At 42.3% G+C, this 12418-nt stretch overlaps 1 protein-coding gene across 2 annotated transcripts in view; it reads left to right on the forward strand.

Moving 5' to 3' along the window:
* LOC127636548 (tyrosine-protein kinase SYK-like) overlaps window positions 1-12418 on the forward strand; it is a 75639-nt gene that overhangs the window by 6568 nt on the left and 56653 nt on the right. For both annotated transcript variants that reach the window (XM_052117144.1, XM_052117145.1), the window contains exons 2-3: window positions 3411-3855; window positions 9992-10152. In XM_052117144.1, coding sequence (XP_051973104.1) covers window positions 3454-3855; window positions 9992-10152 — 563 coding nt within the window. In that variant the 5' untranslated portion in view covers window positions 3411-3453. The remainder of the gene's footprint in view (window positions 1-3410; window positions 3856-9991; window positions 10153-12418) is intronic.

Below are 12418 nucleotides of genomic sequence, written 5' to 3' on the forward strand. Positions count from 1 at the left end.
GATGAGCTAAGACGGTATCACTGTGCTGAACTGCCAGTTGCTGGAACTGGGCTAGGATCAGCCAGTTGTCTATGTAATTCAGAATGCGGATGCCCTGGAGTCGCAAAGGAGCTGGCGCTGCATCATGCATTTGTGAATGTGCGGGTTAAGAGGGCTAGGCCGAATGGAAGAACCCGATACTGGAAGGCTTTGCCCCCGAAAGCGAACCTCGGGATCTTCCTGTGTTGCGGCAGAACTTCTAAGTGATGAAGTGCGTCATAAGATCGATGGTGACCAGCCAATGTTGGGCTTGTGACACGATCATCTTGATAGGCAGCATCTTGGACTTGAACACCCAGACTGGGTAGTTCAGGATTTATGAGCTAATGCCAGACGCAACCCCTCACCCTCCATGGGAACCAGGAAGTATATGGTGTAATAACCTGACTCTCTCTCAGGAAGGGGAACACATTCTATGGCCCCTTTAACCAGGAGATTTGCAGTTTTTTTTTTCCTACAGTAGACATGACTAATCCGGTTCCACGTAAGTGGTGACCACGCCATTGAAACACGGAGGATGGCAAGAGAATTTAATTCTGTAGCCTCCTTCTACTGTTCTTAGAGCCCACATAGAAATACCAGGCAGAAGTTTCTACGCTGCCAGGCTTTCTAGGATGGATACTAATCTCAGAACTTCCTGTTGAGGGGATGTCAGTTGTTCCGAGTCCTGAAATAAGGCAGGAACAGCGGTACACCCAACTTTTAGTTAGAAACCTCTGCTTCCTAAAACACCAAAGGCGGCAGGGAAGGAGAGGATTCGTGAGGGTACCGGGAGGGGCGTAGTGAATAGGACACGCGCCCCGTCCCGAGGGGAGCTACCCCCACCGGGTTAAGTGCAAGACACTCAGGGTTTTTTCCTCCTTGAGATAACTGCCCTGAGGTCTTGCTTTGGAGGCTGTCGGGGGCGACGAGCCTGTCCCCAGTCCTGACGAGGGGGAGCACGACTCGCCACGCTCTGTTTTTGAGCCTCTCTTCTAAGAGCACTGGGGTGGGACTGGGTGTCCAATGGCCCCGCCCCCTGAGTGCGGCGAGGGAAGAATTGCCCAAACGCTTCCTCATGGCTTTTTGCCTCCTGGAACCTGGAGATAACCGTAGTCATAGCGTCTCCGAAAAGCCCAGAAGGCGAAATTGGGGCATCAAGGAGAAAAGTTTTATCTTTGTCCTTGATGCCTGATAGGTTGAGCCATAAATGTCTCTCCGTGCTGACCAATGCGGACATAGACCGGCCAATAGCACGGGCTGTCTGCTTGGTCGCACGAAGAGACAGGTCCGTAACTCGACGAAGCTCAGCAAATGCTTTCTCGTCGAGCGCGGAACCTGCACTCAGGTCCTTAAGCAGATCAGCCTGGTATGCCTGCAAGACCGCCATGGTGTGCAGGGCAGCACCAGCCTGACCCGCCGCTTGATACGCCTTCCCCACTAGCGTGGAGGTGGTCCTGCCCGGCTTTGTGGGGAGTGAGGGTCTTTTCATTGATGATGCCGAACCTGGTGAGAGATAACCCGCAAGTGTCGCTTCAACCGGCGGCATCATCGAATACCCCCGTGCCTCAGCACCCACGATAGTCGAATATATCGACGTCGAGGGCACGTGAACACGGGAAGTATAAGGTCTCCTCCATGAACGAGAAAGCTCGTCATTAAAGAAGGGAAGGGACTGATGAGGCGTTCCCTTCCCCCGGCCACCAGACAAAAATCTATCTTCCAATTTGGACTGTTTGGGGATCTCTTGTTGTCGTGGCCAGTCTATTTTAAGCTTGGCCACAGCATGAGTAACCACGTCGAGCAATTCCTCTGTTGATTTATCAAACCCGGAATGCCCGGAGGTGGATAGCTCTATCTCTGCTGAACCAAGTGAGTCACGGTCTTCCTCATGAACTGAAGAGGCGCCGTAGCGCGCTTCAAGATCACGGGAAGGACCAGCTGGATCTGAGGAGAGAGCGAGCGAAAGGGAAAAACCCGTCTCTCGCTCCTCCGCCAGATCCATGCGAGAGCCCCACGAATGAAGTGTGGGCGCTGACTCCCGGAAGTGAGCGAGGCGAGCGTGAAGCATTCTGCCCGAAAGCAGATCACAATGCTCGCACTCGCCCTGCCCCAACGCGAGAGCAGTATGCTCTTCCCCCAAACAAATGAAACAAAACTGATGCGTGTCCGTCTCGGGCATAGAGCGGAGACAGGGAGACAAGGCATCGTTTGCCTTGATTCTCAGTCATTTTTTTTTTTTTTAAATGAACGATATATATATATATTTTCTTTTCTTTTCAAGGAAACAGAAAGGAGAAAAGGTATCAACTGCACACTGCCTAACAGAATCTAACTCCTAACAGAGGAAAGAAAGTTTGATAGATTGTGAAAGCACACATCACAGAATGGCTCTGAAGACAAAATGTGTGATGATGCACCGGTGACGCATCTATTTATAGCCACTGCGCCAGGTGCGCCCAATAATTACATCGGCAGAGGCTATAAATTCCAGTCAATGTTCATTGACGTGTTGCATACATATTCACAGCTGGTCACACTGAGACGTGTTCCCTGTAGCGCTTAGCAAAAGCGCAGCATCAAAGTGAAGCTTTTTGTAAAGGGAACCTGTGGCCATCTCACTGTCGCAAGAATATTTTGACATACGTCGCCATGACATCACATCAGGTCAGACAGATTTCTAACCAGCATGCACCTTCTAGTGATCACCCGTGAATGGTTCTGTGCAGAAATTGCTCATTCCAAATAAGCCTTATATTGCATTTTAGCATGACTGAAACACTGTATTGAACAATCAGCATCCAGGACTGGAAACCAGGATCAGTTTTATAACGTTTACAAGTAACATTTTACAATAAAGTTATGAGTAATAAGTGTACATGTTGTAAATAAAAAGTAAAATGCACATTAGCCCAGAGTTTAGAGTTTATACTTATAGTATAAACAAGTGATAATATAATATTAACACATTATATTAACACAATTTCAGTAAATAGCTGAATTGACAAATTAAAATGAAGTTTTAGCATTTAAAAGAATTTCTTCTGTAGCCAGACAGCATTTCAGTCTACTATGATGGACTTCACAGAGAATGAACTGCTGCCAACTCCAACCATAAAACACGGGATACTTCCAGTGAATCTGGAAACTATACAACTAATCCTATTGTCTATGTTTCACGCCATACCTTTCTTTCAAAATCCTAAAATTTGGTTTATTTCCAGGTTTGAATACAAATTTTAATCCCATATTTTTAAACGTGGTCTCAGGCTTTTGGACCCCACTATAGATACTTGGATGGCTGTGTGGTTAAAGCTGTTAAAACAAAAAAAATACAATGCAACATTTCTTAAAAAAAAAAAAAAATGCTTCTACTTGTTTTCCTTTTTCAGATTATTGGTGAGTGGCTGATCATCTTCTGAAAGTTTCCCAGATATGGCAGACAATGTGCAGGCACTGCCTTACTTCTTCGGCAACATCACGCGAGAGGAGGCAGAGGAGTACCTAAGACATGGTGGGGCAGGAGATGGTCTGTACCTGCTCCGCCAGAGTCGCAGTTCCTTGGGCGGCTATGCCTTGTCAGTGTCCTATGGCCGGCAGTTCTACCACTACACCATTGAGAGAGAGCTGAATGATACATATGCTATAGCAGGGGGCAAGTCACATCGGACCCCAATAGACGTGATCGATTATCACTCACAGGAGTCTGACGGGCTCATCTGCCTGCTGAAGCGACCTTTTAACCGGCCGCGTGGCACAGAGCCTAAAGTCGGACCTTTTGAAGACCTGAAGGAGCAGCTTATTAGGCAGTATGTCAAACAAACTTGGAAGTTGCAGGTTGGTCTCAGTTTAAGACTTTTATTCCACAGAGGTTGTTCAGGTGACTTAAATCAAGGAAAATTCTATAATTTTTTACTCACCCTCATCTCGTACCAAATATATATATATATTCAGATAATTAAAATGCATTACCTGCTTGTGGCAGAAGAGTTAATTATTGATAAGACAATACAAAAAACGGCTTTAGAATACAATGTATTGTTTACAATGAACATAAGCCAATCATTGGCATACAGTTCACAGCAATCCATTTCGCAAGTGAATTTGTCAATCAGTTCAAAATTTATTATGAGAGCTTGTTTAAGGACCCGCCAATTTCAACAAGTGTTAGCCATGCTTGTGTAGCGTCTCAGGTGCATTGCGTGCATTGCAGGTCACTGTGTCAAGTTAAATATAGTTTAATACTTAAAACGCGTCTTGAGATCCCTTAGTTCAAATTTGCACGTGTTTCAAGTGTTTTGAATGCAAGTTTTCTTCACTGTTTTCTTCACGCGTGTTGCCACACAGCTGAAATTTCAATTACTGCCCTCTGGAGTAAACAGGTGGTACTACAAGCTTGCATTTCTCATGCATATTCCTTATTACAATTTATTAATTGTGTAATAACATTTTTTAACGCGTATTTTTATTAAAATTAATCCCACTGAATCCCACTGAATTTCCATGTCCCGCCCCCGGATATACGGGTATAAAGGCGGGGAAATACGTCTGTTTCATTCAGAAATTTTTTTTGGAGCCGATGGTCGTGTATGCAGCGAGCTGCGATTCACACACCCCTGTTCCTCTTACCTCTGGTGATCTGCTGTTGGATCTACAGCACACTTCAGCGGCTTTCTCCTTCTCTGCAAAGCAGTACAGTCTGCCCCTGGGCGCTTCGACAGCGCAAACTAAAAGAGTTTATAAAAGAGTGATTTTCTCTAAAAGAGTATTTTCCTCTAAAAGAGCAATACACAGAGGCATTGAATGTCCTTTTTAGGACACGTCTTTATAAAGATGCCTTTCCGCCCCTGTGTAGTTCCTGGATGGGGTAGAGTGCTCTCCGCTTCAGATGGCCACAGGAGATGTCTCGTGTGTCTGGGCTGCGATCACACTGAGGCAGCCTTTGTGGATGGTTCATGTTCTCACTGCGAGAACATGACCATGGCAACGTTGTGGTCGTGGCTTTCCTTCAACCTAAGGAATGCCAATCCAGCTGCCCCCACGTCGCTCCTTCTTCCCATGGGATGGACGGCGTGGCTGGCAATGGAGGCGATCTGGGGATGGCAGCGAGCTCGGTTTCGCCGGATACACCCCTGCGAACCACCTGCCCCCCGGCACGCTCGTTGACTTCAGTCCGGGCTCGAGGTAACAGCGGCTCGCTTCACAGCCAGCCTGCCTATCCTCTGGAGCCCCGTGAGCTGGATGAGCTCGCCGCAGCATCGGAGAGCGGTCCGGCATCTGACGCAGATGACTCGTCTGGGCTGCCGCCTTCGGGCCAGCACGCCCAGGCTGAGGCTGACGACCAGATGTCCGACATGCTTGCCCGGGCCACCGCCAGTGTAGGGCTGGACTGGAACCCTCCATCCTCCCCACAGCTGTCGCGGCTGTATGATTGGTTCCTTGGGACTGCGCGCCGCACTGCTCCAAGCCACGCGCCCCCCAGGTCCCTTTCTTCCCGGAGGTGCATGATGAGCTGACGACTGCATGGAGAGCACCCCTCTCCACTCATCACAAAGCCCCTCGCTCATCCGCTCTCACTACCCTCGACAGCGGAGCAGCCCCCACCTGGTGGGGTTGCCCTGTGCTCCCCTCCAAGGCCTGTAGGATGACGTCATCATTGGCCGACAAAGCCTACAATGCCACCGGACAGGCCGCTTCCTCCCTGCATGACATGGTCCTCCTGCAAGTCCACAAGGCCAAGGCACTCAAAGATCTGCACGTGGGTAGTCCTGATTCTGACGTGCTGATGTGCACTCAGTGACTGACCTCGCCCTCAGGGCCACGAAGCCCACAGCGCAGTCACTCGGTCAGGCGATGGCCACACTTGTGGTTCAGGAACGTCATCTGTGGCTGAACTTGGTCGAGATGTGCGAGACGGACAAGACACGCTTCCTTGATGCCCCTGTCTCCCAGTTCGGCCTCTTCGGCAACACCGTCGAGGACTTCGCCCAGCAGTTCTCCGCAGTGAAGAAGCAGACGGAGGCCATTTCACACATCCTGCCCCACCGCAAACCTGCCGCCATGGGCCAAGCCCTGTCTGCTCACCGAGGACTTCCTCCTGCGGCTAAGAAACCCTGCCTGCTGCCAAACATTCAAACCCTGGACAGACCTCTGCTTTTTGCGGGCAGGAGTCCCCTTGCAGCAGGTGTCCCAACTGCCTAGAGTTGTTGACTGTATTTTTTGCCCTGCGGAGGTTTCTCCCGCTGGTTCAGGGCAAACACGCCTTGATCAGATCAGACAGCTCCACCATGGTAGCATAGATAAATCGCCAAGGCGTCTTTGGTGGACAGCGGAAAGGGAACGCTATCTCCAAACAGAGGCTCTCCCACTGGGTGTTGGATGCCATTTCATTGGCCTATCGCACCCAGGCCGTGCCCTACCCCTTGCGGGTCCGAGCACACTCAACAAGGAGTGTTGCATCCTCATGGGCACTGGCCAGAGGCACCTCCCTGGCAGACATATGCAGAGCAGCTGGTTGGGCAACACCTAATACCTTCGCGAGGTTTTACAATCTCAGGGTAGAGTCAGTTTCGTCCCGTGTTTTCTCAGGTCCGAGCCAGTAGAACTCGGTAACACGCTGACGGACTGACCGGGTGGATCGCTTGCACCTAGCGCCCTTTCCCTAGGCTGAGGTAAAACCGTGCGCTTTTTCTCCCAGGTGATTCCACTCACTCGGCTCCCTGGATGACTCCTCCCTTGCCCCCTGGGTCCGAAATTCAGCGGAGTAATTTGCCGACCCAATCCACTGCTGGTACTCAGATCTACCCTGTACTGGAATAAGTGCTCTACAGGTCAGAAACATAGAGAGAAAAGAGGCCCGGCTAGACTCGGCCCGTTCCCAGTTTGGCAAGCATCGCCTTGTTCCCCTGTCTAGCGTCGCCTTGTTCCCCTGTCCTCCTGGCCACGTCGCTGAGCCGAGCCACTGTTGTGGCCGGACCATTTCCGGCTCCTCAGAAAAATCCTGAATGAAACAGACGTATTTCCCCGCCTTTATACCCGTATGTCCGGGGGCGGGACATGCAAATTCTGTCTGCCAACTTCTCATTGGCATTTTTTCATAGATCAGAGGTATATTCGGCGCTCAAGAGAGACCCCTAGTGTCGCTTCTTCGACACAACGTCTCGTTCCCTCCATCAGGGAATGGAGGTTACATTCATAACCTAGACGTTAATGAACTTTGAACTAAAATGAACTAACAATGAACAATTGTATTTTTATGAACATTAACAAAGATTAATAAATTATGGAGAATAAAAAGCATTAACTAATATAAACTGATAAAGTGTTACCAATAATTTTTAAAGTGAATTTGAGTAAGGTAAGGATATAGTTTTGAACAATTATTGTTTATGTACTCAATAAATAAAGGCATAAAATCTTATTTAGGGCAGCTTTAATAAACCATTTTATTAGAATAACAGTTATTATTATTATTATTATTAATATTTTCCAAAGTAAAATACATTTAATATAAAAGTACATATGAAAAAAATTGTTTCTGCGACATTGCCAGAGCTCTGTCCAATGCACAATTTATATGTCGAATTCACTCATATAGTTTTCTCCTTACTGATGTAGTGCGCTCACTGCCATTCACTAAATAGCAAATATATGAACATGGACACAGCATTTATGTGTTAGACTAGAGTGCTAGCCTCATATCGTTTTGCGATTAAATAAATTTTAATTAAAGTACCTTATGTCTTTTGAAAATCTAATTTTTAAAGCACCATGTCTATTGATTTTTAAATTTAAGGCGGTTCTTCTGTCAGTGTTACATACAGCCCCTTGAAAATTTTGCATCTTTATCTGAACCGCATGGACGTAACCCCGTTCACAGTAAGAACCGCTAATATTATTGTAGCCGAAATAAGCAAATATGTACAGGAAACATGTTTAAGACTTGTGTGTATGACATCATTTTGTTATCATCGTACAGTACATACTAAGAATCATTCTATTACAATCAGAAATGGGAAAAAATTGGATCTCAATGATTTCAACCATGGCATGATTGTTGGTGCCAGACAGGCTGGTTTGAGTATTTCTGTAACTGCTGATCTCCTGGGATTTTCACGCACAACAGTCTCTAGAATTTATTCAGAATGGTGCCTGTAACGTAGTTCAGTGGGCAAGTAGGAGGCAAGAACCGGCTTGACAATCTAAATAATATTTGAATGATAACTTAAACAAAAGACAAAACACACACGACGGACATGTCCGTAAATGATCTCTCTCTCCCGCACAATCCTCCGCAGTCAGCCTTTATCTATATATATTTCTTTTGTAGAAAATAATGATTTTAATTGTGCGATGATAACAAAACTATGTCATACAAACAAGTCTTAAACATGTTTCCTGCACATATTTGCTGCTTTTGGCTATAATTGTATTGGCTGTTCTAACGTAACAGGGTTGTTCCCATGTGGTTCAAATGGAGATGCAAAACAGTCAGGGGCTATAACAAAGGCAGAAGAGCTGCTTTTCATTTTATTTACATTGTCTCAAAATTTCATGAAGTTTACACAAGATGCTTAATTAAAAATAAGTTCTCACTAAAACTATATGAGGCTTGTGCTCTAGACATAAAGTTCTCACTTGAATGATGATACTGTATATTTTATCCTCCAATATGTTCCAATGGAATTCTATCCTTCATGTACATGGAGTTGGCACATTGGGGGGAGGTGTGTCTTAAAATGTAGGAGAAGTCAATTGTCTACATCCACAAAATCAACTGTCCAATAAAAATGTTTTAACCCGATTGTCAAATAGAGTAAGAAAAGAAAATATCAGACGGTATAAAAAAGCCATTGGCAATTAGATGAAGAAAAGCAATTGGCAAATGAATAAAGAAATGCAACTGCCAAATATTTTTAAAGCAATTTAAAAGGTGCATTTAAAATGAGTAATTAATGTCAGATTAATAAACAACTGTTTTATTTGTCGTTTTAAGCATAAACCTCACAACTTTTAAAACTATTTAATTGTTAAATTGAATTACATTTTAAGCATGAATTAGATAAACAAACTTAAATGTGTCTTTTTATTTGCACATTTATACATTTGTTTATTTATTCATTTTTTAATTTTCTAATTAATAGATATATAATTTATTTCTTCATTCTTTTTCTTTTTTGTCCTGTTTGAATGTCCTGTGAGCATGATTTATATGAAGCTGAGAAACCTTATTAATACATCAATAATAGACCCTATAAACATTTTATGTACAAAATATGGTAGTTGTAAGTGTATCATGACAGGTTTTTTTCCTTTTTGCTTCCATTTATGACATTTTGACACAGACATAATCTTTAAAGGAGCACAGTGTAATTAAATGGCTCCGATAAAGTGAATATTTGCACATCTGATATATCTCTTTTTAGACCCTTCAAATTTTAAACTAAATTTTGGTCACAATTATAACTGGTGGGATTAAATGGGTTAAATTAAAGAGGCTGAAAACTGAATCAGAGCAGCCTTAAACTTTGCGTTGTGAAAGCAATCACCCTGCATCTTGTTGACAACTTTTGAGTATAATCTTCAATGGTGATTCCTGTGTTAATGCATTTATGCCGCCTCTGTGCCACATTGAAAGTCTTTGTAAACTCACCTCTTGGTGGTAGGCTAAATGTAAATTGAATTTGCAAATGCAGCTTACTTTGTTTTGTTAAGCATTCGTTCAAATTGAATTATCTCTTTTAAAATTCTGTAAACTAGGCAATTCAGTATTCAGTGCAGAATTCTAAAATCACCTCTAAAATCACAGAGTCTGCTAAGTCTCCCGTGTCCACGAGTAAAACATGGAAAAATTTGTTTTCCTGAAACAAATGCAGTTTGTTAATTTGTTGAGTGTTGTTTATTGATTAATACATTTATTTATTTACTTATTTGTGTGTGTGTGTGTGTGTGTGTGTGTGTGTGTGTGTTCCAGGGCTCAGCTCTTGATCAGGCTATCATCAGCCAGAGGCCTCAACTGGAGAAACTAATTGCAACAACAGCGCATGAAAAGATGCCGTGGTTCCACGGCAAGATAGACCGTGTGGACTCAGAGCAGCGTTTGATCAGGAACCCAAACATCAATGGCAAATTCCTGTAAGTTTTCTCTGAAAGACCCAGTCACTTCTGTCAGAATGGAGAAGCGAATTTGAAACTGTAGCTTGCGAAATGTAAAGCTATATTTCTTAGAAAAGTAGCTTGTTACCAGAAAATCTAAACTATTTAACAGCTTAACTAACGCCATACTGCTTTAAAAAAAAACTACATACATAAACACACAACACTACATAGATGTTCCCTTTGTTGAGGGTTTATAAAGAGTTAATTAATTATTCATAATTTGTCATTTAAAATATATTATAAATCATTGAGTCATATGATTATAATAACAACATGAATAAAAAGAGTGACTTTCATACAATACTTGTCAAATAGTGAGCATTTGAACATACATGTTATGAAAGCTTAATAAACACTTATTTATTTAAAAACATTAAATGCCTTAATTCATGATTTATGTCACATTACAGCAAAAAAAAAAAAAAGACTATTATAGTGAGATTAATATGAGGGATTATTTCCTTTTGAAAAAAAAAACAGCATAAACTGTATCACATAACCATACTGAACCTTTTTCTACAGGTTTCTAGTGCTGGAAACTCAATAAATAAATGATTGACATCTGTCCACTTTACATTGATACATTTCATAGATTAATTATATTGAAAAGGTGTTAAGCATTAATAACGTGTAAGGTAAATGCCCCTCAAATTGGCAAATATTTACAGTCTTGTTCATATTCATGTTGTTATAACTACATATCAGTTATATATAATGCATTTGTAAATGAGTTATTGGTTATTAATGAACCTGTTTATAAGGGAATAATAATGTTAAGTGTTACCCATTTTTTTAATACTATGCATAAAATGTCCCTACTATCTTACAGATCACTGAAATAGGAGTCTTGAGAAATCAAACCTGTCACCGTGACAGCAAACAGCAAAAACGGCACTCAAAGAAAAAAAAGAAATCAGAAACTATTTCTGCTTATGGATCATTTTGAATGTTCAGATTTGCTGACAATAGGTTGGTTGACATGCCTTTGGAGAATGAGATTTAAAAGAGAGGGTGTGTGATTTGAAGATGGCAAAAAAGTTGGAAGCAAAAATGCAGAAATCACAAACAGCAGTTTTAAATTACTTGCGTTGCTAGTGAAATGTTCGTCTCCCTGAAAATACATCCAAACATTAGATTGTCGCAATCAGTGACATGACAAGATCGGTCACAAGACACGCAAGAGCTAATGGCATTTGAGTGATGAGTTGAATAGACGGCATCAGAGTGACATTTCAGTAGTGTAGGCAAAAAGTCCCTCCAGTGACATTCAGTCATGATAGTGTGTATTCCCCCTTGCTGGTCAGTAGTTAGACAAGACTCTGTATTAAAACACAGTTAGTCACATTAAATATGAAATTATTTATTAAATAGTTATTAAAAATTAAATTAAATTATATGCATTCAGTAGGATACAGTTGAAAGTTAAAGGATATTATACACATTGTATTAAACAAGATTGAGAAGTATAAATATTAAAATACGATTTTGGATTTTATGAACTCCAATGAAACTAAATTAGATGTTTTGGTTTTGCATTAAATGACAGTATTTGAACATGTTTTGCTAGTAAAGCAATATGTTGCTAGAATTATAATAATATTAATAATGTAGTTTTTTCATAAAACTAATAACTGTTCATAACTTCATTATGACTGTTTTCATGTACTGTACATGTTATGAATCATTTTTTGGTATCTTTATTACGATTTTATGTAAAATGTAAAAAATAATTTCCCCCACTAAACTATTGTGGAAATAAAGCAATTATTTCTTTAAATAAATAAGGCACACATGAAATTGACTTGAATTAAAGCTAAACTGCATGCAACATATATCATAGATGTTTTGGACTGTAGCACTTCTAAAGTGAAAGAAAGCAGCTAAAAAACTAAAGACAGGCGTTTGTGGTTTCCACTGAGTGAAACTGTTTCACAGGACTTCCTGAAGTGACCAGAGACTCAGTGTGGAGGCGGAAAAGAAGAGCAGGGTTGGGTGGGGGTAGTGTGTACTGTGTGTCTTTAAATAGAACAACCATCTTAAAAGACGTGTATGAAATGGAGCCTACAGAAAACGGAAAAAGAAGAAAGTTTATTTACAAGACAAATATAGCCTCAACAATTCGACTTTGTTGAGAATTGTCTTTCTCTTTTCTTCTTGCTAGATTTTCAACAGATATTTACTTAGTCATGTAATTATTATAGCTACATTCATTATTATAGTTACACTGGACTTTTCTCAGTTG

Source organism: Xyrauchen texanus, chromosome 44, assembly GCF_025860055.1.
Source record: "Xyrauchen texanus isolate HMW12.3.18 chromosome 44, RBS_HiC_50CHRs, whole genome shotgun sequence".
Lineage (NCBI taxonomy): Eukaryota > Metazoa > Chordata > Actinopteri > Cypriniformes > Catostomidae > Xyrauchen > Xyrauchen texanus.